The 23,561-nt window shown below is 41.2% G+C and overlaps 1 protein-coding gene across 1 annotated transcript in view; it reads left to right on the top strand.

The window, feature by feature from the left end:
- Positions 1–6,439: 6,439 nt before the first annotated feature.
- STK24 (serine/threonine kinase 24) overlaps positions 6,440–23,561 on the top strand; it is a 32,100-nt gene continuing 14,978 nt past the window's right edge. Inside the window, exons 1-2 of the mRNA XM_026708300.2 lie at positions 6,440–7,035; positions 15,332–15,562. Of these exons, the coding sequence (XP_026564085.1) occupies positions 6,991–7,035; positions 15,332–15,562 (276 nt within the window). The 5' untranslated portion in view covers positions 6,440–6,990. The remainder of the gene's footprint in view (positions 7,036–15,331; positions 15,563–23,561) is intronic.

The following is a 23,561-nucleotide window of genomic DNA, read 5'->3' as shown; positions in this document are numbered from 1 at the left end:
ACACCACACAGTAATTTAGAATGGCTTAACATTATTAAAATGGAACAACCAAACAGGAAGGAGGGGGGGGGTGCTGATCATAGAAATACTGCCATATTTCCAGGCTTTAGTTTTATAATTCTGAACGGGGAATCTCCAGAACTTTTTCCTTTATACAATTCAAATGTGAATGTTGAGTGTGGCTGCCTTAGCAAGAACTTGTGATAAATACATAAAGCTTCCCAAAGTCATCAGATGTGAGTTGGACCGCCATAAAAGTCTGTTTAATAAGTATATATCTGTATAGGTAGTCCTTATAACCAAAATTACATAAATTGCAGCTCCCCCTGTGGTCACATGATTAAGATCTGGGCATTTGGCAACCCATTCTTACAATAGGTTGCCAGTGCCTAACAATCATGTAAATGCCATTTACAATCTTCCCCAGAAAGTGAACGGAGGAAGCTGGCATGGAAGATCAACAGCTATCTGCAAAGAGGACTTCCTCTTGTCTCTGGGGACTGGCTGAAAAGGCCCCAGGCCAAAATTCAAGTTAGAATTTTCAGATTCTGGGCATCACAAAACGTGGATGCTATACATCTCTCATCTTCCCAGATCTTGGTGCAGATACAATTATAAGCTTTATATATTTTATACATTAGTAATGGCGTGGTGTTAAGTCCAAGATATTAATACTTTTTTTCATTAGCTACCAAATCTGGACTGCAAAAATTCAGATGACTACTAGATGGAAGTAGAGTTAACTTTTCTTATCTCCTGCTATCATCTTTTAGAGGTCATCCAGACGCTGCATCATCCTTTGTAGCTTAAATGTGAGCATTCTCGCATCATTATCCTGCCTGCTCATTTTTAAAAAATCTTTTAAATTACTTTTATCTTATTCTTTTGCAATTCCATCACATCCCGTAAATCGATTCATGTAAATATTTCTAGTACTGGAATTTCCAAAATGGTGCTCAGAATCATCTCTCTGAACACCTCTGCATTTTCCACCAAAGTCCTGGGAAGGGTGTCCATCACTTCCCAGGTAGAAAAGGATGTTCCCTCAATCAATCTGTATTCAGTCGTCGATCAGCAGATAATCCATTGCAATTAATTAGGATAAAAAATATAATTATATATATATATATATTGATTAAAATAAATACTGCTACTATAGAACAATATTTCACTGTGGCCAAAGAAATGATCCAATAATAACCAGATAGAACACATCAGAATGACCAGGTTATTTAGTAAAGAATGAAAATAACAGTTCCTGGTGAATACTGTATCTGCGCAGTAGAGGCAATACAGAATGGGTTCCCTCATTTCAATTATTCCTCTACCATGTGGACACAGTCTCTGTTCAAAGGGGATCTTCTCATATTTTCCTTCAGTAACAGTTGTTCAGAGGGCATTGAATCTGGCCAAAGATAAACCCTCCTGAATTTTTATATGGCTTGTTATATGGCTAAGATGTCTAGCTGGTTGGAGAAGATATGCAGAATGGTAGAATTGGAAAGCCCGCTGTTTGAGATCAGCTAGTGCATGTTCATAGCCCATCAGAATAATGGCTGCCCATAAAAAGGACATTCCTTGCTATCAACAACTTACGTTCTTGTTTTGCAGTAAGTTAAGTGTCTCATGACATGATTTTCACTATGACAACTGTTTTGTGTGGATTGACAAGCAATCTTCTCCAGTGGCAACCATTTGGCAAATGCATGCATGACATACCTCTTAAAATTTCAAGTATTCCCACTGTTCTAAACAGCTTGGGGATGGCTTTATAAATGTATGTCCCAGCTAGTGGATATTCTCTTTTTCCAGGTCTACTCATCCCTCCTTCACCCTTTTCTGTCTAATTAAATATATATACCCAGCTCCACCACATCATTATCTGCTCATTTGCGAAGTATCTCAAAGGCCCTTTAAACTCAATGCATGCCTTTCTCCACTTTGTCCTCACCACTCAGGGACCTCAAACATGTTTAGAATTATCCTGAGCAATCAGGGAGCACCATTACACAATGCTGCAGATGGAAGAAAGGCTTTGCTTCATTCTTGGTGGGTGGATCAGTCAGCTGATACACTGTCAATCTTCGATTTTGTCTTTTAATTAACACACAAAGCAGTCTTTTCTCAAGTTGGACTATAGGACAGGCATCCAGGGCATCTACACAACCTAGGATGACCTTCTGTAATCCAGTTATGGAATAAGGTGAAAGAAAAATATTTTCTTCTGCCAGAGAAGCAGAGGATTAGTGATTTTGCAGTAGGTATGTATCGTGGCTAGTGCCCAGCATGGTTAGTAGTATTTTCAAATGGCTGGAGATATGTCCAAAAAGTTTCTATATAGTCCTCAACAGGCAATGAATGAGTAGTTCAGAAGAAATCAAGAAGTACCCTGATTTTAATTGATTCCACTACTTTATCGAATTGTTGGATTATGTAGGTTCTAATCCTTGGAACCTCAGGTGTCTTTTTCTGTTTATTTTAAATCTTATACTCTGTTCTTATATTTCTCCAAGTCTATTCTATATTCAAGCTCAAATGATTGCACTTGGACAATTTAGGAGAAGATCTAGATCTCTTGAAAAGGCTGTAATGCTGGGAAAGCTGGAAAAAGTAGAAGAGGACAATGAGCAATAGGGTAGGTAGATGGACTCCGTTTACAAGAGTGATGGGTGCCCCATTAAAAAGCCCGAAAGACCATGTTAGGATCAGATTGCCATGGAGGAAGTCTATATATGTGGTTGCTAAGAAGTGATGACTTGATGGCACATCATCTACCTTGTTTCACCAAAAATACAACCTACCCTGAAAGTAAGTGCTAGCTTGATTTTTACATATGCGCCCAATATAAGCCCCACCTCCCAAAATAAGCCCTAATTTAAGATCTTACCCACTCCAGAGTGCACAGGTAAAAATTAAGCTAGGGTGGGGATGTGGGGGGATGGAGTTGCCCTACTGTTTACCTTTGGACAGTTATAGCCAGGCCTTGCATACCCCGACACCTGCCTTGCCGGCCCATTTGTTCTGCAGCCAGCAAGGCTGGCAAGGCTTTCCTGAAGGCCTCTATAGCTGATAACAAAGCTCCAGATCGATCCAGAGCTCTGTTATCGGCTGCAGAGGCCTTCAGGAAAGCCTTGCCGGCCGCAGTAGTAATTCCTGAAAGCCTCTGACAGCAAAAAAAGAGGCTGGGGGCAACGCACACAAGTGAGGTTAGTTAGTGGCTGACATCCCTCCCAAAATAAGACCTGGTGCCTTTTTATAAATAAAAAAATAAAACAGGGTCTTATTTTTGGGGAAACATGGTATTTACTGCTAAAACTCTTATCTGTAATCTTTAACTGGGCAAACCGATGCATCACAGGTTGAAACCTTTTCAACCAAGGTCTCAAATGGGCTAAACTTATAGAAAGGATCCAAAATCCACAACCCACGACTCTCCCTGGAATTGAACTTTGGCAAATCTTATAAAACATTTTCTGTGGCCAACTCATGAGGTTTGACTAAGCTATACTGTTCGCTGTGGGCTACTTTCAAGGCAGATTCATCTCTGAGTATGCCCCTGAATTTTTGAGATTTGAGTGTTCTCCAGTACATTAACTTTGTCATTGTTGAAGGAATTGAGGACTCTGGTAAGGCAGGGGTCTCCAACCTCTGGGCCACAGTCCACTACCAGGCCTTGAGCTGTTTGGAACTGGGCCATGGAATTAGTGGATGAATCCACACTAGCATGAGCAGAGTGTCTGTGTGCCCGTGCTCTATTTGCGGGCGCATGTGGGCGCATGTGCCCGCCACTCATGCAAATGGAGCTGCACAATGTGCTTGTTCACCATTCATGTGGAACCATCCTCTCTACCTCCCTGGGCTACAAAGTTGGGGAACTTTGGTAAAGGAATATCTCTGAAACAACGATTCAATAGATCAGAGGTGGCCAACCTTTTGGACCTCAGGGACCACCAAACTCATAATTTTAAATCCCGGGGACCACTGATATGAATTTTGACTGACGGTGGCTTGCTGACGTTGGTGGGAGAGAGAGAGAGGGAGGGATGATCTAACCTTTTTTTTTTCTCTCTCTCATACACATACACACAAACACACAGAGGCAGGGGTGGGATTCAAATTTTTTAACAACCGGTGGGTGTGGTCTAATTTGTGGGTGTGGCTTGGTGGTCATGTAACTGGCATGGCATGGCATGTATATAAATATAAATATTTATATAGTTGAATTTTTTATAAAAAAAATACCCAAAATTAGGCAAAGCAGGCAGGCAGATTGAGTTGCTCACAGAATCACAGATTCAGCAATCTTTCTGCCATCAGCTACCTGAGTTTGTCACATAAAATTTGCTAGCACACTCACAAAATCAACTCACAAAACACCTTGTATGTAAATATTGAATTTTTTATTAAAAAAAGAGCAATTTCTACCCAAAATTAGGCAAAGCAGGCAGGCAGATTGAGTTGCTCACAGTCAGATTCACTTAGAGATCTGTGTTTCCGCCATCGGCTATCTGAGTCTGCACTGAATAATAGAATAGAGCCTTCTGTCCTAAGGGAGGTTCGGCTCTGCTTAAAAGCAGAGCTGAATATCTAAAGATTAGGTAGAAAGCAAGAAATTTCCTGCTTTCTAGCTAATCTAAACCTCCCCGCAAAGCAGAATAGCTGAAGGTCAGGGGAAAAAAAAAAAGAAAAAATAGCAATTTAGCAGGCAAGTTTGCCAGGTAAGGAGTGGGCGGGGTGGGTTCCCGCAGGCCATGTGGGCAGCGCAGCCTTGTGTTCCCATGCAGCCTGGATTAATTGCTTTGAGGGGCTTCATCCTTGATTTTCCAGCACCCTAGATTTCTTTCATTTTTTTACAATAACAACTTTCTCAAACAGGATAAAATCACGTACTTAATAATGAAGACAGATCCAAACAAAACAGAGGTGCCTAACAGTGAATTAAGCTTATTTCAGGATCTTCCCTTTATCCCAAAGCAACCTGGAAATTGGACTTCTCTATCTATCTAATTCTGCTATGAAGTAAAAAAGAGAGCAAACTGGTAATTTTTGTTTGTATTTAAAGAACAAAAAAATACAAATACGTCAGAAGTTAACTATCACAGGTTATTTGAAAAAGGGACTGCAGTAACATATAAGTACATCTCAACTCACAATAATTCATTTAATGACGGTTCAAAGTTATAATGGCATTGAAAAATGGCATTGAAAAAGTTATGACTTTTCATACAACCATTGCAACGTCCCTGAGACGTTCATGTGATGAAAATGCAGACACTTAGCAACTGATTCATATTTGTGATGGTTGCAGCGTCCTGGGGTGACATGATCTCCTTTTGTGACCTTATGACAAGCAAAGCCAACACGGAAGGCAACTGCAGCAATTCACTTAACAACTGGAGCAAGAAAGGTTGTAAAACAGCAAAATCCACTTAATGTTTCACTTTATGACAGAAATCTCGGGCTCAATTGTGGTCCTAAGCCAAGGGCTACCTGTACCTCACACTTTAGAAAGCCAGATTAATCTGACCCTTGCATCCCAATTAGTGGGTGGTCAATTAAAAAGGAAAAAAAAAAGAATATATTCGGCACTGAGGCAGCTTATTTTTGTCAACAGGTCGAACAGGAAAGGCCACAGCCCTTGGGGAGAAAAAGCTGCCTAATACATCACTTCAGGGATTTCAGGCAAAAGAAGTAATCTGGTTTTTTATTTATTTTTTCCACCTCGCCTGCACCTGCCCCGAGTTGGGCGTCCCGGGCCAGGCGCAGGTGCCCGTTCGGGCTGGATCTGCAGCTGAGGCGGGAGTCGGCCAAGGTCGCCCACTGCGGCAAAGGCGGCAGGAAGAGAGCAGGAAGCGGCCCAGCCCTCCTCCTCCTCCTCCTTCCTTCCAGCTCGCGGCCGTTCAAGGGCGCTCGCTCCGCCTTCCTCCGGCCGGGGGTCAGCAGCAAAGGGGCAGGCAGGACTCGGGAGGAGGACGGAGCCATTGCCCGCATTAAGAGGGCAAAGCCTGCCCGGGCGGCTCTCGCAGAGGTCGCGGGGGGCGGGGAGGGGCTTCCCTTTTGCAATCTCCTCCGCGGCGGGAGCGAAAGCCCCGGAGCTGACCTTGGCCAAGGATGCCCGTTAGGGGCTCGGGAGACCCTCCCGGGAAAGGACTAGCGGGCGTACAAGGAAGCTCCCTGGGACGAGACAGGGCAAAGCGGCTCCTTTCCGCAAAGGGCCCTTGGCTCTTTTTTCCACACGTGGCTGGGAATCAAGAGCGTTAATGATGCCCCCGCACTGCTGCCTCCTTTGACACGGCTGCATTAGGGCCTCCCCCTCCGACGCTTCCACCATGTTCGAAAAATAATGATGATGATGATGATAATAACAACAACAACAGTAATAATAATAATAATAATAATAATAATAATAATAATAATAATGATAATAATAATGATAATAATAATAATAATAATAATAATAATAATAATAATAATAAGAAGAAGAAGAAGAAGAAGAAGAAGAAGAAGAAGAAAGTCCTCCCAGGCCGCAGATGTGGGGGTGTGCGGGGGGGGGGCAGGAAGACCCGGAAAACCCCTCGCGCTGCCCTCCTCCTCCTCTTCCCTCCTCCCCCCCCCCCCGCGCGCACGGCGTGCCACCATCCCACCCACCCCGTCCGCCAGGAGGCGGAGCCTCGCTGGCCCCGCCTCCTTCCCCCAACCCGGCTGTTGTGCGCGCGCGCACGCAGCCAGGCAGCCAACCAACCAACCAACCAGGCAGCCTCCTCTCTCACGTTCCTTCCGTCTTCGGTCCCTGGTTCTTTTTGGGGTGTGTGTGGGGGGGGCGAGGGTGGGTTGGGGGTCGGAGTGGAGCGGAGGATCGCTGTACGGAGCGGAGGCTGATGTGAATCCTTCGGGTCCTGCCCGGAGCTGGTGGAAGTGGGAGGGGGCCTCGAGGGGAGGAGGAGGAGGAGGAGGAGGAAGAGCAGCGCTGCTTCTGCCGCTTCCGTCATCATGGCTCATTCCCCTGTCCAGCAGCCTGGCCTGCCGGGGATGCAGGTGAGCAAGCAGCCCGCTTCCCCCCACCCCACCGGCCTTCTCTTCCCTCCTCCCTCGCTTTCCCTGCTTGGGCTTGAAGCTGCTCTGGGATCCTGGCGGGAGGGAGGGAGGGAGGGGTTGTGTGTGTGGGGGGGGGGGAGTCCGCTGCGGCTATCTGGTCGGGGGCTGGCACGAGGTTCCTCGCCCGGCGGGTGTCAGTCCCTGCCGGGGCGCCGGCCTCAGGCGGGCGGGGAGAGGCACGTGCGGGGCGGGGGGCGACGGGAGGGGGCAGGCGGGGGCTGCTGGTGCAGCCACTCTTCCATCTGCGCCCCTGGCAACGAGGGAGGGCGAGGAGAGCGCCCCGCTCGCCGCCTCTCTTGCCCACTAAGTTGCCCGGGGTAAGTGGGGCCGGCAAAAACCAAGCAACCAACCCCAGACCACCTTTGCGGACCCCTCTGGATCTGCTGGAAGAAGGGAGGGTGTTGACCTTCAGGGCGTCCTGCGGTGCTCCCTGGTGTACGTGCCCAGCTTCTCATTTGGAGCTGACTTGTGGAGGACACCGCAGATGTTATTTGGGGATCCCTCTCTCCTTCCCTCCCTCCCTCTCTCTTTTCTCTCCCTCCCCCACACACTTGTTCTCTCCCCCCCTTTCCCCCCTTTCCCTCCCTTTCCCCCTCTCTTCTCCCCATCCTTCCCACCTTCTCCTTTTCTTTCTCTCTCCCCTCTCTCCTTCTTTCTCTCCTTCCTTCCCCCACTCTCTTTCTCTCTCCCCTATTCTCCCTCCCTCTCCCTTCCCACCCTCTCCTTTTCTTTCTCCATCCCCTCTCTCCTTCTTTCTCTCCTTCCTTCCCCACTCTCTTTCTCTCTCCCTATTCTCCCTCCCTCTCCCTTCCCACCTTCTCCTTTTCTTTCTCCATCCCCTCTCTCCTTCTTTCTCTCCTTCCTTCCCCCACTCTCTTTCTCTCTCCCTATTCTCCCTCCCTCTCCCTTCCCACCCTCTTTTCTTTCTCCATCCTCTCCTTTCTCTCTCTCTTTCTCTCCTTCCTTCCCCACTCTTTCTCTCTCCCCTATTCTCCCTCCCTCTCCCTTCCCCCGTTTCCCACCCTCTCCTTTTCTCTCCCTCTCTCTCCCTTCCTTCCCCACTCTCTTTCTTTCTCTCCCCTTATTCTCTCCCTCCCTTCCCCCATCCTTCCCACCCTCTCCTTCGCTCTCCCTCTCTCTCCCTCTCTCTCCTTCCCTCCCCACTCACTCTTTCTTTCTCTCCTCCTATTCCCCCCTTCCCCACAGACACACTCTCTCCCTCTTTTAAATGCTTTATATCTTCACTTGCTCTTTTGATTAATGTTGGTCAACAAAATCAAGATGTGGGGAGGCAGCATTGGGATGGCATTCCTGAGGTAATCCTTGGGGGTGGGTAGAGAGTTTAAAATTTACATGTTAAGGAAAATTACTAACGAAAAGGATCCTTTCAGGCTCTTCTACTTTGATGGCTTATGTTTTACAAGTGGTATTTGGACTGTGCATATATATTTGAGAGGTTGAATGGCAATAGGGAAGCTGTAGCTAGGGAAAAAAACCTATGTAATGGACTTCCAGGGTATTGTATCTTTTTATTTTGAATTCTAGGACTTGCTGGGCCTGATAACTCAGATCCTCAATGGCTTGTGTACTTTAGGAGGTCCTGTGAATTCCAGAACTCTGAAATGTGGTTGTATAGGAAGACAATCCTCACCTTGTACCCCGTAGATCAAAAAATAGAAGTGGGAGGAGAATTTTGAACCAAAGATACTGAGTTTTTCCTCAATTAACAGACTCTGTATAGCGCCCAGAATATTACCCAATTTCTCTTGCCTCAAGATTGCTGTATGTTCAGATCTGCTCAGATCATTGATTTTTTTTCATAGTTCCTTTCAAAGGTCACCTTCTTCATCTTTTTAAAAGACATTAATTGGACGCTGAAGTTACATCCTATTAGTGTTTGACTAAGAAGTAGAAGTTATAAAGATTCCATGTTTTCTGTTTTCTCCCATCTTCTGGTTATTTCTCATTCTGTGCTGCCTCCTGTACAGGAGGGCTCTGATCAACAAGGGTTGTGTATATCTGATATATACATATCAGTTATACCTCTTGCAGCATTGTGAACAATGCAAATCAAGCTAAGCACAAAAGTGGGAGCAAAACAAAGGAATTTTGTTTTAAAGTGGAGAAGGAATCTGAGAAGTACTAATTAAATTAGTCCAAAATACACTAAGCCTACTTACTTTGCACTTACCTGGCAGGTAAGCTGTCTTTTGGCAGGTAAAAGTCCACTACGGTGATGGGTCCAGGATCATAGTACAAAAGTCTCCAGGAGCCTCTTGGGCAGTGTCGGATTTGTGTGTGAATTCACTGTAGTTTACGTGATTTGAAATATAAGTATAATTGTTGGTGAAAGTGAGATTTATCCTGGTTGGACTTCCCGGTGTTCAATTATAAATGGCAAAAATAGAACATTTTTACTTTATAAAAATGTAATTCATAGTTTATCCCAGCAAACCATCAAAAGAGATTTAAAACATTGACAAATACAGTATGATATTATCCAAGAACAACTATATTTAAATAAGCTTTTTTAAATGGGGAGAAGATTACTTAACCACCTTGTTCCCATTGGATCAATCAAGTATCCAATTGATCAAGTTGTAACAGAAAATCACATATAGGTTACTTGTTAGCCTTCAACCCTGCACAGCCTAATTGTGTAAATAGCACTTTATATCTCCGTTCTTCTGAATCGTTCTTCAAAAAGAGTTTTTGATATTATTCCATAATATCTTCATATACTAGTCTTTTTATTTTAGATTTTTAATTTATTGTCCTAGTTTTTGCAAATAAATTATATGCAGGTAATTCTCGACTTATGACCACAATTGAGCCCAAAAGTTTGGTTGCTAAGCAAGAGAAGTGTAAAGTGAGTTTTGCCCTGTTTTATGATATTTCTTGCCACAGTTGTGAAATGAATCACTGCAGTTATTAACTTAGTAACATAGTTGTTAAGTGAATCTGGCTTCCCCATTAACTTTGCCAGAAGGTTGCAAAAGGTCACATTACACCCCCACCGCCCCTGCAGCCATTAACAATGTGACTTAGTTGCCAAGTGTCTGAATTTTGATCACATGACCACATGTAGGATGCTGCAGTGGCCATAATTTTAAAAAATGGTTGTAAGTCTCTTGTTTTGGTGCCGTTGCAACTTCAGACAGTCACTAAACAAATGATTGTAAGTTGAGGACTACCTGCATTTTATTTTTAACAAGGCTTTTTGAATATCTTAAATTGAAACTATCAGTTCTTCAAAACTTCCTAGCCTACATGTCTTTTTGTGTTAGTTAAATTAAAGGGGGAAAATTCTTACATTTAAAACCTTTGGAAAAGATTCCCTATTGTTCATCTGAAATAATTTGCTATGTAGTCATTCCCAAATGTTTTCCAGGTGTGTTGTAATGCAGTTCCTGTCCTAATTACTAGTATTAGCCATGTTGCCTGAGGATGATAGAAACTTTAGCTGAGCATACCTGGAAGGGACATCAAACTGGTTAAGGCAGCACTGTTTCCTTATTTATCAAAATTACATACTTTAGAGGCTTGCAGTGAAGCCAACCCATATAGTTAAAACAAGTCCACAGTCAGTACAATAAAGCACACAATGGAGATAGACTGTGATTAACTTTCCAGCTTCATTTTAGTGGCACATAAGTGATTTTTCACAGCATAATTTCTTACAATTTGGGAAGCACAGAAGGGGCGAAATCAGTGTGATAGGCGAATCTGCATCTTTTTTACTCATTTACCTCCTCTCTGGGATGATCATGTATCTGTGTGTGTTTTGTGTGTGTGTATGTATGTATATACACACACACACACACACACACATTTTTATTGCTATTTCAGCCACATATCCCTAGGATTATGTGCACTTCTAGGTAAAGCTGAAATGTAAAAAGCCACTACTACTCGTAAAAAGACTTGCCTGTCCAAAGAAAATGCATCTGGTTATTTTATTACAGCACTAATCTTTAAATGTATTGTTATTTGTCCCCAGTTGCCTCTGTGGGCAACGGTTTCACTGAGAACTACCAAGAAGTGTTGCTTGTGCACACAGACATTGAAATGGTTAAGGATAGGTGAGCTTTGCAAAAGATGTAGCTAATTTAATGCTCCAAAGAGAGGGATCCTTGCTTTATTTTAAAGTATTTTGGGAATGCTCTGTGTAGCTCTTGTGCCTAGAATCATCACGTCATGTTCAAAATGAAAGGGAATATAGGGTATACCTAACTGATTTTCTGTGAGTTACTTTCAACATCATTTGGTCGGATTGAGGTGAATCATTTTGTGTTCCAGTTGTCTTGAGGAAAGGAAACAAACTGTTCACTTGCTCAGGACTTTCCAGTGCATGGTTGCTGCTTAATTAATTTGGGCTCTTAATATTTTTAAATAGGATTTGCTTTTAAATAGGATTAATGAAAGAGCAAGTTAAAAATACAGGAACTTTGCTGAAACTATGTGGGCCTGGTTCTGCCTACATATTAACCTTGAAATCTATGACAGAGGAAAGTTGGGATTTAGATATACCCAACATCATTACCATCATCATCATCATCATCATCATCATCATCATCATCATCATCATGTCCTACCTACACACACACACACACATACACACGTATAGATGGTCAACTCAATCAAAGCATTATATTTATATTTGGCATGTTGGATTTTTCTATATATACAGGATTATATTAGGATTAGCACCAAAAAACCTACTGAACATGGAATTTTATATCCTGTTAATAGTCTTTCATGCAGTATGGTTATAAATTACTGTTCAGAGTCACAATTTCAATATCATCTTCATGCTTTATCAGTTTTCCATTCTCAGTTGCACTTTGCTTCCTTATCGCCTGCTTCAGTGTTTAATCTAACACAGATTAAGACAAATTGGAAAAATATTTGGCTCTCAGGATGAATTCCCAACATTCTTCTCCACATTCTGTGAGACAAATTGTTGTCTAAACCTGAATTGATGCTTATGTTTAAGCAGACCTTTATTCTCCAAAGAAATGAGGTTAGAAATAACCACAAAGTGGAGCCGTGCGTCTGACTGTACAGATAGACCTCGAGTTACGACCGTAATTGGCCCCAACATTTATGTTGCGAAGCAAAACATTTGTTACGTGAGTTTTGTCCCATTTTACAACTTTTCTTGCCATCATTGTTAAGTGAACCATTGAGTTTAAGTTAGTGGTTGTTAAGTGAATCTGGATTCCCCATCACTTTGCTTGTCAGAAGGTTGCAAAAGCTGATCACACGATCCCAAGATGCTACAACCATCATAAATATGAACCAGTTGCCAGGCATCCAAATTTTGATCATGTGACCATGGGGATGCTGCAACAGTCTTAAGTGTGAAAAATAATAAGTCACTTTTTAAATTTCTGTTGTAACTTTAAACGGTCACTAAATGGACTGTTGTAACTCAAGGACTACCTGTACTGAGTTGATGTACTAATGATGGTGTTTAAGAGGGTTTAGGGGCTGAGAGATGACTTACTCTTTCTCTCATCCTATGCATGATGCCTCCAGCCTGGGTTGTAGACCTTTAGCAATACTGGTGATCCTTGACTTACAACTGTTTGTTTAGTCACTGTTCAAAGTTACGATGGTGCTGGAAAAAAAAATAGACTTGTGATCAGTTTCTGAAGTTACGGCTGTTGCAGTGTCTTCAGTCATGTGATCAAAACTTGGGTGCTTGGCAGCCCGCTTGCACTTGTATCTACAGGGGCACTTCAGCTCTCCCCCATCCCCTCCCCATTTTTGCCCTTTCGGCTACCCTGCACCCTACACCCTACCTTCAAGCAGTCACAGAACCCTGTAGCTTTAGGGCTGCGAGAAGATGTTGAGTCACAGCATAGTGCAAAGCCACAGCAGCCCCTGCAAGTCATGACCAGCCCAGCCTGCCCCAATTAGCACCAAGCTTTGGTACCCAGGAAGCACCATCAAGCATTCATTCACCCAGATGCCTCCTTCCCCGGTTCCCCACACCTACTTTTGACCTTGCCTCATTGCCTTTGCTATCTCTTTTTTTTTTTGGACCTGGGACCACCGTGCTAACCCTGGTGCTCCAGCATCTCTGGCAAACATTTCCTACATGTGTCTCCCCAGCCTGGCCCAGCAGCATGGTGCAAATAAGCGTGCCAGATCTGTGGGGTAAGGCCTGAAGTGGTTTCACTCAATGGGAAAATGCTGGGGGTTGGCATAGGGTTGGGCTCACACTTCTTACCTGGAGCCAGCCTTCTGTTCTTTTCCACTGGGTGAAATTACTTCCAGCTTTCCCCATTGGCTGGATTCTTATTTTTGCCAGGTTGCTTGACCAGGGTTAGGGGGGGCACCTGTAGGAAGCAGGGAGGTAGGCAGGTGGAGGAAATTAGAAGCAACACATGACTGAGATTTGGGACTGGGAGAAATCCTGCCCAAAGTATGTTGGATAAGGATGGGTATTTGCCTAATGATCTACAATTCTTGGTTAATAAGGAGTGCTGGGATTGTGGTTTCTAAGTCACATGACATCTTGCTTTATGACCACATGGCTTAGGGATGCAAATTCCAGTCCCATTTGTGGTTGTAAGTTGGGGACTACCTTTATGCAGAAAATAAAATTGCCCGCTTCCCTAAGCAGGTACTAATTGGCCAACCATGGTTTGCGCTGTGCATAATTAATTGTAAGTCACTTTTTTCAGTGCCGTTGTAACTTTGCTCATTAAACGAACAGTTGTAAGTCAGAGACTACCTGTAATTTCAGAGTATGTGATGCAAACATGGCTTTCTTAAGTTTCAGTGTTCTCTGTATGTGAGTAGAAAAAAAGATGGATTAAACCATTTGACTAAACTAACTGAAACATAACTTTCCCTTCAATAATGTATGTAAGAAAAAGGAATTTATGACCTCTGACCTCCAAAAATTAACATCAATACATCTAACTAAAAACTGTCTAGAATCATTATGGTGTTGCTTTATTACTATAATGAAATACATATACTATTACTATATAACATATTTTCCATGAGTGTCATAATAAGTTTCATTTGTAATGCTGCCTAGATCTATGCATTTAAATACATTTTCTTGAGAAGAAATTGATAGGTTTCTCCAGACTTTTCCCCAAAAGGTTCATGGCACAGAAGGAAAAGACTTTCTGGTGTGTGAACTGACTGTTGCTGATTTCATGAGTATGATCAAGTTGTTATTTTGACAATACTGGTTTACCATTACTACTTCCAGGAAATGCTTTTTTAATATAGCTTCACCCTCGAAACCATAGGGACTTCATGGTGTCTCAATCCTGCTTAGATTTTCTTGACATCAGCTAAACTAAGTTAGAGTTGAACTGCTTCGGTACTTTTTATTATTATTAAAAATCAAATATATTCATTCTATGCCTATGCAAAAATATTGAAAACAAAAACAGACTAATTAAAATACATCTTCCAGCAGTTTATGATGTGGATCACTTATGTGGAAATCACAATAGCAGACTATTCCAGTGTGACGTTTGCTTGTTATTTTTCCTTGAGCTGCCTTCCTCATCCGTTCCCACTATTTCAATTTATGGCTGTTATCTATGAAGATTTGTAACCCATCCAAATATATGTGGTGTTTTAATCTTAAGTAATAATGGAACTTCAATAATGGTGTTAATTTTGTGTAATGTTTAAGTTATACTTGGCTGTGATCAATCTGCTCCCTTTTGTTTATAATAAAAAGACTGATTACAGCACTAGTATATTTAATATTAGACTCCACAGTCTGAAACTGCATTTTTGTTGTAATTTTAGTGCTTATTGAAAAAAGGAAGTTAAATTATACTATCATGTTTGTAGGTTGAATTTTAAATTGATGACATAGATGGCAAATGTTTAATAAATAGTGTGTAAAGATTAATCTTCAAAGTAATTGCAGAGATAATGGCCAAAAGAGAAGATCATATACCCTTGCCTTCTCTTTACCTTTACCCCGACTTCCCTTTCCAGTTTTGTTTTGTTTTTAACCAACATCCTGGTTGTTTGCTCAAGTCCTTCAGTTTTGCAAACTCCCAAATATAATGATCCTATAATTTTTAAAAAGCAAATCTAATTTTTTAAATTTCTGCTTTATTTTTCATCTATTGTTTTGAATCCTTTCTATTTCTTGTCTCTGGAATTTCTTCCATATTAAGTGGAAGGATCAAGAATTCAGTAATCTCAGCTTTATTTATTGTGTTCATTGAAATATTTCTTCCAGAATTTGAAGGCAGATCCAGAAGAACTCTTCACAAAACTGGAGAAGATTGGCAAAGGTTCATTTGGTGAAGTTTTTAAAGGCATTGACAATCGAACACAAAAAGTTGTGGCTATAAAAATTATTGATCTTGAAGAAGCTGAAGATGAAATAGAAGATATACAGCAAGAAATAACAGTTCTCAGTCAGTGTGACAGTCCGTATGTCACCAAATATTATGGGTCTTATTTAAAGGTGAGTCTGCTCTTCGCAATGTGCCTATTTTTTTATGAATTGGAGTATTTGTAAAACTTCTGTGATGAAATGAAGGCACCTGACATTTTGAAGCCTAGAGAAAATGAAATGTTCATTCATTCTGTAAGACCTTTCTGTTTATTTATGTAGAGATACCAATACATGCTGAAAACTGATCAACATAATATTGAAATACATATGTTCTTATAAAGTCAGAATATTTAGAGAAGGTGTATATACGTTTATGTACATGCATATGTATATAAACATATACATATGTATATTATGGGGAGTAGTATATCCCCACACATAACTTTTTCATGAATAAATACAATGTCAGTGATAATTTAACCTTTTAATTACTAGTTTTCTTATGAAGAAACTTGGGAGTTGTCATTTGGAAAGCATCCAGAACGCAAGATAGTCCTGACTCATTTTTCAGGTTGTTCCTTCATCATATCCGCAGCTGTCCTTTTGCACGATTCTCATTTCTTGTCTCTTTTCATTTGCAATACCCTTCACCAACACGGAAGGTTTCCTTAGCTTGGGAAGCCTCAGAAGATTTGGTTTTGTGTTTTAAAAGCTTATGACATGACAATTTCAGAAGCTATCTCCCTCACTGCTGAAGTTTTCTTGACATTAAGATCAGCCAAAAAGACTCTCTTAAAAGTTTTGCTAGCTTGTTTCATGGGTACCCAAGAGGTTTTCCCCTTATCTTGCTTCTTACTATGGGATGTGCTTCTCTTAGGAGATGTTCTCAGTACCAAATATCACTGTGCTTAATAAAAGTCTTCCTAGCCAGCTTAGCTCTTGTTCATCGAAGTAAGGGAATAGTTGATTGTAACTGCTTTTATTCGATTTTACTTAGGTCGATATTTTTAAATTGTCTTTCCTGACTAAGATAGTTAAGCTGGATATAAATTAAATAAATAATAAGTTTGATGTGGTTAATGAAGGAGTAAAGCAGAAACTCGGTGTAATTCTTGTTCCAATAAATTTTAGATGATACCTAGTCTAACACTTACGGAATGAATAGGAATGGACCATGGTGGGCTTTTCAGATACGTGGTCAGAAGTCTAAGAGTTGGTTTCTAGATCCTGGAAATTCCTGTAGGGCTCATGTGACATCAGGTACCAGTGCCATGATCTTTGTGTGGTTCTTTTTGTGTATGTCTAGAGAGATAGTAGCTGAGGCAGAGTTACCATAGGTAATTCTCAGTTGCTAAAAGTGTGCATATTGTGTGTATCCAGGTTTTGTACTTCGATCTTTAAGATCTTGCCATGAACCTTTGGGGGCCTATGAGAGTAGAAATAGAACGTGGTATAATTTGGAAAAGCCGCTGCATTTTCCCGTAGAAATTCTGCAGAGATGCCAAGTTTGGTATTAAAAGAAACAGTGCATGAGTTAGTTTTGTAGTTTGGAGAACGAAATGTTCTCAGCTTGTAGAATTAGATAAAAGTTCTTGAAGGTCACTAGGTCTGTTTTGGAGAATCATGTCAGTGCACAAGGATATTTCAGTTGCTATTTGATTTTTGTTTTGCACCTGTAGTATACTAATACTGTGTAGTTTAAGAATCTGTATTTAAACTAAGTCTAGGAAGTGGATCAGCATGATAATAGCATGGAAGGGCTAGGTGCTGAATCATTGTTGCTTTCCCTACCACCATAGTGACTAGGAATTCCTGGGTTCAGACAGTTTTTCTTTTGCACTAATCCAACAAGGTACAATGGGATTTCATGGCTTTCCTCAAACAGTATCAAACATATGTCAGCAGTATAGTTGTCCTTCAAATGAGACTTTAGAAATGGATCATTATTTCTGTTTCATTCTTCTGTTTCCCCAGAAGGTGGTGCTAAAATGTCAAACTGCCTTGTGCTGTTAAATGTGCACTGAGAGACTTGGGGGAAAAAATAGGCAGAATAAGCAATCTTCAAAATATCCACAAACCTTTTAGAAATATAATTTACAGAAGATAATATGCTAAATAAAATATTCTCAGAATCCAGTTGGCACAAAACTGTGGCTTACCAAAGTCAAATGGATCATATATCTGAAAGCTTATAGAAAGAACTATATTGGGAATGTAAGATAGCTTGCAGAATAAAAGTATTTGAAACCCTTGGTTGCTTTGGAAGGACAATTGTGGGGGTGATGCATAACGACAGATAGTTCAGAGTGAAGTGAATGGCTTATGCTGTCACTACAGATGTAGAATCTAGGGTCTGTGGCGATAACCTCTTCTTATATCCTTTATTATAAGTCTTCCATAAAGAGTCATTTCTTAAAGAGAGTCTCATGTATGTATGTATGTATGTTAGTTATTCAGCTTTGTTCGGGTATTTTCTCACGTCATTATAGTTGTGCTTTTCAACTTGTAGCAACTTTTCGGCAGAATCTCATCTGCCATCATCAGGCTTCTGTATTGTGTTCGTCTGTGCTTTTAAAGTTGTGCTTTTAAAGTTGTAGCAAAGTTTTGGCACAACTATAATGACGTGGGAAAATACCCGAACAAAGCTGAATACCATACATGTAAGTACCCGTTTCGGCGAGGTCCCACTCGCCATCCTCAGGCTGGTGCTTTCGCCTTTGTGCCAGTGCAAGCACCAGACGAAAGCACCAGCCTGAGGATGGTGAGTGGGACTCGCCGAAACATTGCCAAGATACTCTTAATCTTACACGGGAAAAGACCTGAACACACCTAGACCTACATACATACATATAAATATAAATTAAATATAAATAATAAATATAAATATAAATAATATAAATATAAATATATATAAATAATATGGATCTTTGGTTATTCGGGTTTTCTCCTGTGTAAAATTGGAAGTATCTAGGCGACATTTCGATGAAGTCTCATTCATTATCTTCAGGCTCGTGTCTTTGGCTTTGTGCTATCAGAACACAGCCAAACCCCCAACCAATGAGAACACACCCCCACCCAATCAGAACACAGTCAAGCCCCCACCCAACCAAGTCACATCCCCACTAGCAGCTAAAAGGAAGAAGCAGCTGCAACCTCACATTACTCCGAGAAGCACAAAGCTGAAGACACAAGCCTGAAGATGATGAATGAGACTTCATTGAAACGTTGCCTAGATACTTCCAATTTTACGTGGGAGAAAAGCCGAATAACCAAAGATCCACATACAAACGCGAAAACCTCAGAAAACAAACACACACACACACACGTGTTCAGGGGTGTCAAACTTGATTTCATTGTGGGCTGCATCAAGGTTGTGTTTGACCTTGGGCGAGCTGGGGTCACATAGCCAGGGTAGGTGTGGTCGTTTTTGCTGGCAGAGGCACCGTGTACCAATCCTTCACACTTTCCAGGGCGTCCCCATGGGCCAGACCTAAGCATCCTGCAGGCCGGATTTGCCCCGTGGACCTTGAGTTTGACACCCCTGAAATCGTTGAACTGTGACAAAATTTCTTGATTATGACATAGTTTGTTTCTGCTTATTTTCCTTTTTTATTTTTTTTATTTTCTGTGGATATATGGCTGATTATATTCCAGTTGGAAGTACAGTAGATACTTTCCAAATTTATTAGATTTAGTGGGATTCTATTATAGGTATACCTCAGTTAATGACTACTCTGTTTAGTGATGGTTGGAAGTTATGATAGTACTGAAAAAGTACTTTTTGCAATCAGTCCTCATATCAGGGGTGGGATGCCACTGGTTCGGCCCGGTTCTATAGAACTGGTAGCTCCGAAGGGCAGCTGCCACCGAACTGGTTCGCTGCAATGAGAGTTCGGTCTGGTGTTTGACCCACCCGCCCGCATGCCCGGGCTCCCATACTCACCTTTATCCTCTGTTTTTGAAATGCAGCTGCTTTGCACAGCACAGTAGAGTGCTGCCCGGCAGCTGCTGAAGCGACTGGGAGAGTGCAGGCTTGCAAACGGTGAGGTAGAACGCCTCTGCACCTGCGCAAACTCCTCTGCATCTGTGCAAATGTGTGCATGCGCGCAAAGCGCACCCACCAAGCCATGCCCACCAAACCGGTGGCAAAGCGGTTTGAATCCCACCCTGCCTCACATTTATGACTGCTTCAGGGTCTTGGAGTAGTTTGATTGCTATTTGTGCACTTCACAACCAGCCTCTAACAAGTCAATGGAGAAGCCAGCAGTAAAATCACAAGTCATGAAATCCTTAAAAAAAAGAAGCAAAAATTGTATGATATGATTCATGCATAAAGACTATAATTTTTAAGTCTACAGCTCCCTATCTGTATATTAGATTTTACTATAATGTAGAAAAATACAGAAATGTAAAAATACGTTGTTTAGACAGATCAGGTCTTTTGTAGTGGTTTGTATGCAGTAATAATGTAGATGAAATTCAAAGTTTGACTAAGAATCCAGTTTAACAAATTGACTGGTTTTTCTAATAAACATTCACATGGATATTACTTTCCTATCACATTGAAGCTATTTGTGTTACAGCTTCCTTTTTAGTCTCCCAACTGTAAGTTATGTTAGAACTTGTTCTGCCAAATATATTCTCCATTGTTTGTTAAGATGTGCATTTTCCCTTGTGGTTGACCTTGTGGCTGAGTGGAAAACTAAATATGACAGACTTTTCTTGCAAGGATATTTTATATAGCTAGCACTAAGGATTAGCATTTAGAAGATAAATTGGAAGTTGATCTATATTACCCTTCAAAGAGATACCAATAATCTGAGAGCAACTGATTATCATGTTACTCGGGGTTTAAATAATAATAAAGATTAAAGCTTTCTCAAGGGTATTGTTAGGTAAAATAATCAAACATATATAAGCTTTTTCAGTTTCCAAACCTTTTTAAAGTTTAAAGTTACTGCACAATTATTGGCAAACTTAATTCAGTTATACAGAAAAAGAGGTTTTTCATATCAAGTTATTAAAGGACAACAACACTGGCACTTGGATTTGAAGGAAAACAGCGTTCGCATTTGGCATTATTCTTGATGTCCTGCTGAATCACCTTATCAGAACTGAGAAGATCTTATAAATGCTTTTGCTGTTCCCTTTTTTCCTGCTCTGTTTGACCTCATTGCAGCTTCAACAGCAACTGAGCAAGCACAGGTTTTACTTGTTCTTCTGGCAAAACAGGCTCTTCTCTGCAGATGCTTACATTTCTGTGGATTTTTAAGATTCTATTTTGAGTTTATTATTACGAGAAACAGTTCCTGCTTTCGAAACACAAATCCACTTTTTGTAATCCAGAATATTTCTTAATGAAACCTGCATTTTGTTTTTGTAAAAATGTTACATGAAAGGTTCCAGTATTGCCCTCAGTCAAAAAAATTCATAAATTGAGAATAGAGATTAAGGTAAAAGTGTATGTATGTGATACTCACACACACATATATGCATATATCTAATACTAATACTAAAGTTGTTCTAGGGGAAGCCAAATATTAAATTCCTATGAAATCTTTACTTTGGTAGCTGTGTTACTCAAAAAAGTTTTGCCACACATCCTTTGTTGTGGAAGCACACAACCACACAGCCAAATGTGTTAATTGCACTGTTTCTAAGAACTGCAGTGCAGGTCCTCTTTTTTTAAAAAAAAATGGGTGAACCCCCTCCTAACTTTAAAATGTGGAGTATGCTCTAGGAAGCTGTGTTTTGGAGACTGAAGAAAAGATTTCAGGATTGCGTGCAGATTATTATTTATTTATACGACTGCCCATCTCACACAGATGCCTCAAATACAAGATTTAAAAACTGGAAAACCATAAGCCCAGTGCCCAAGGATGAACAGTGTCCCTGTTCATAAAAAAACTACATCAGTTACAACAGAATTCCTGATCCAAAAAATGAGGAAAATTTCCAGGTCTTTCATGCCTTGTGAAAGGCTAATAGGATCATGAGTCTCTGAATCTCTAGGGCAGGGATGTCAAACTTGCAGTGGCACGTCATCACATGACGTATCACGACTTTCCCCCTTTATTTAGTGAATTGAGTATGCAAACATTTTAAGTCATCACAAATGTCACCTTGAAGAAAAAGAATTCTGTCCAGCACTGTGGCTACTTTTAATTTTGGTACTGAATGCCCTTGAACTGAGATGTGTAAGTGTCCTTAGGCTGCTTTTAGCTATAGCTTAATGGACTAAGTCAATTTGAAAGAATTCAATTAAAGTTTGTTGGACATGTTCTTTAGTGCAGAACAGGCTAAAATAAATTTGAATGTACTGGTATATTTTTGGCCAATTGCTGTAGATTGGCGAGAATTTCCAGATCAGTGATTTAGCTATGCAGAAGAATAGAAAAAAAACATTACCTTCCTGATTCAGATTGTAAAAATCAAGAAAGCTGAAGTGAGAGTAGGGGGACAACTAAATCTATGTAAGGCTTTCAGAATTAACCATGACCTTAGCCAATGAGTTTTTGTATTGTCAAATTACTAAAGATCTAGAGATTTTTGTAAAACAATACAATAGCAAAAAAAAAAACAAACACTTGATCTTAAAAATTCAAGTGGGTTTAGGCAGTGTATTGCCATGGTCTCAGTTCTTATGTTCAGTAGTTTTTCTCGAATAATTTTCTCTCTGAAAAACTGGACTCATTTCTTGTATGGGTTTAGATCCTTTCAATAAAAACAAAACGAGGAGTCTTGGGGCATCTTATTTTGTGGTTCATGTCCTCTTCATTAGATGGATAGAGTAAAATCCTGTGAGACAGATGTTATAGTACATATAGATGAAGGGGAAGGAAATAGTCAGAATAAGTCTTCTAGGTCTTCCCTCCTGTTTTTCTGAAGCCATAGTCAACAGGCTCTAAAGATAATTTGCTTTTTTCCTTTAAATTATACTAAACCTCTAGCAACGCAAGAACTCTGAACAGTCTTCACTCATATAATGCTCTGTAAGAAAAAAAGCAAGAATTACTTGATCTCTTGGCATTGGAATGATAGTTTATTACAGCTTTGTATTGATTTGGATCCCTTCCAGTTTCTTATTTGCTTTATATTAGCCTGCACATATTTTAATGGCATAATTCCACTTTACCATTTGCAGAATAAGTGGCATTTCATTGAATTTTTCAACTTTGAAACCCAACCATAGAGTCATTTCTAAGTAATACCATTTTTTTATTGTAACAAGTAGTCCAATGAATGGCTGTTTTGTAGATAAATAAAGCAATGCAGTTGCTGAGTAGGTTGCATCCTTTTTCTATACTGCTGTTAAAAAACGATAAATGATTTTTCTCAAATAATGTAAGAGACTCCACACAGTTTGTGTTCCCCTAGCGCAGGGATGTCAACTCAAGGCCTGCAGGCTGGATGAGGCCTGTGGGATACTTAGATTTGGCCCACGGGGCTGCCCTGGAAACAATGAAGGACCGGCCTGCAGGGCATCTGCCAGCGGAAACGGAGCTTGGGAGGGTCACATGCAGGGTCACATGCAGCTCCGTTTTCTCTGGCAGAGGGTTGCAGGAGGTTGTTGCAGCCAAAACCGAAGCTTGCGAGGGTTTCATGCGGCCCTCCCAAGCTCCTTTTTGGCTGGCAGAGGGTTTCAGGAGACCATCACAGCCAAAAATAGAGCCCAGGAGCTAGTTTTCACTGGCAGAGCTCTTGGGCCGGCACAGGCACCCCAGCACAAGTGTCGTCAAGCTGGCCATGCCCATCCTGGCCATGGAAACCTCCCCGGAGATCAAACACAAACCTGATGCAGCCCTCAATGAAATTGAATTTGACACCCTTGCCCTAGTGCCGTGATGGCGAACCTATGGCACACATGCCACAAGTGTCACGCAGAGGCATTTGTGCTGGCACGTGAGCCGCCGGCAAACTTACCTCACTGCGTTTGTGCGTGCCTCACAGCTGATTTTTTTCAGTTGGCTTGAGGCCTTTCTTGGCAAGTTTTTTCAGGCCAAATTATAGGCCCTGTAATACCGGAAGTGACGAAATGGGCCTATAATTTGGCCTAAAAAGCCTTGCAGAGGCTTTTTCCAAGCCTCTGGGAGGCTGAAAAAGGCCTCAAACCAGCCGAAAAATCAGC

The sequence above is a fragment of the Pseudonaja textilis genome, chromosome 8, assembly GCF_049901715.1.
Source record: "Pseudonaja textilis isolate UNSWEBS1 chromosome 8, rPseTex1.2, whole genome shotgun sequence".
In the NCBI taxonomy this organism is placed as follows: domain Eukaryota; kingdom Metazoa; phylum Chordata; class Lepidosauria; order Squamata; family Elapidae; genus Pseudonaja; species Pseudonaja textilis.
The sequence above is the reverse complement of the archived record's forward strand: the minus strand, read 5'-3'. Positions and strand labels throughout refer to the sequence as shown.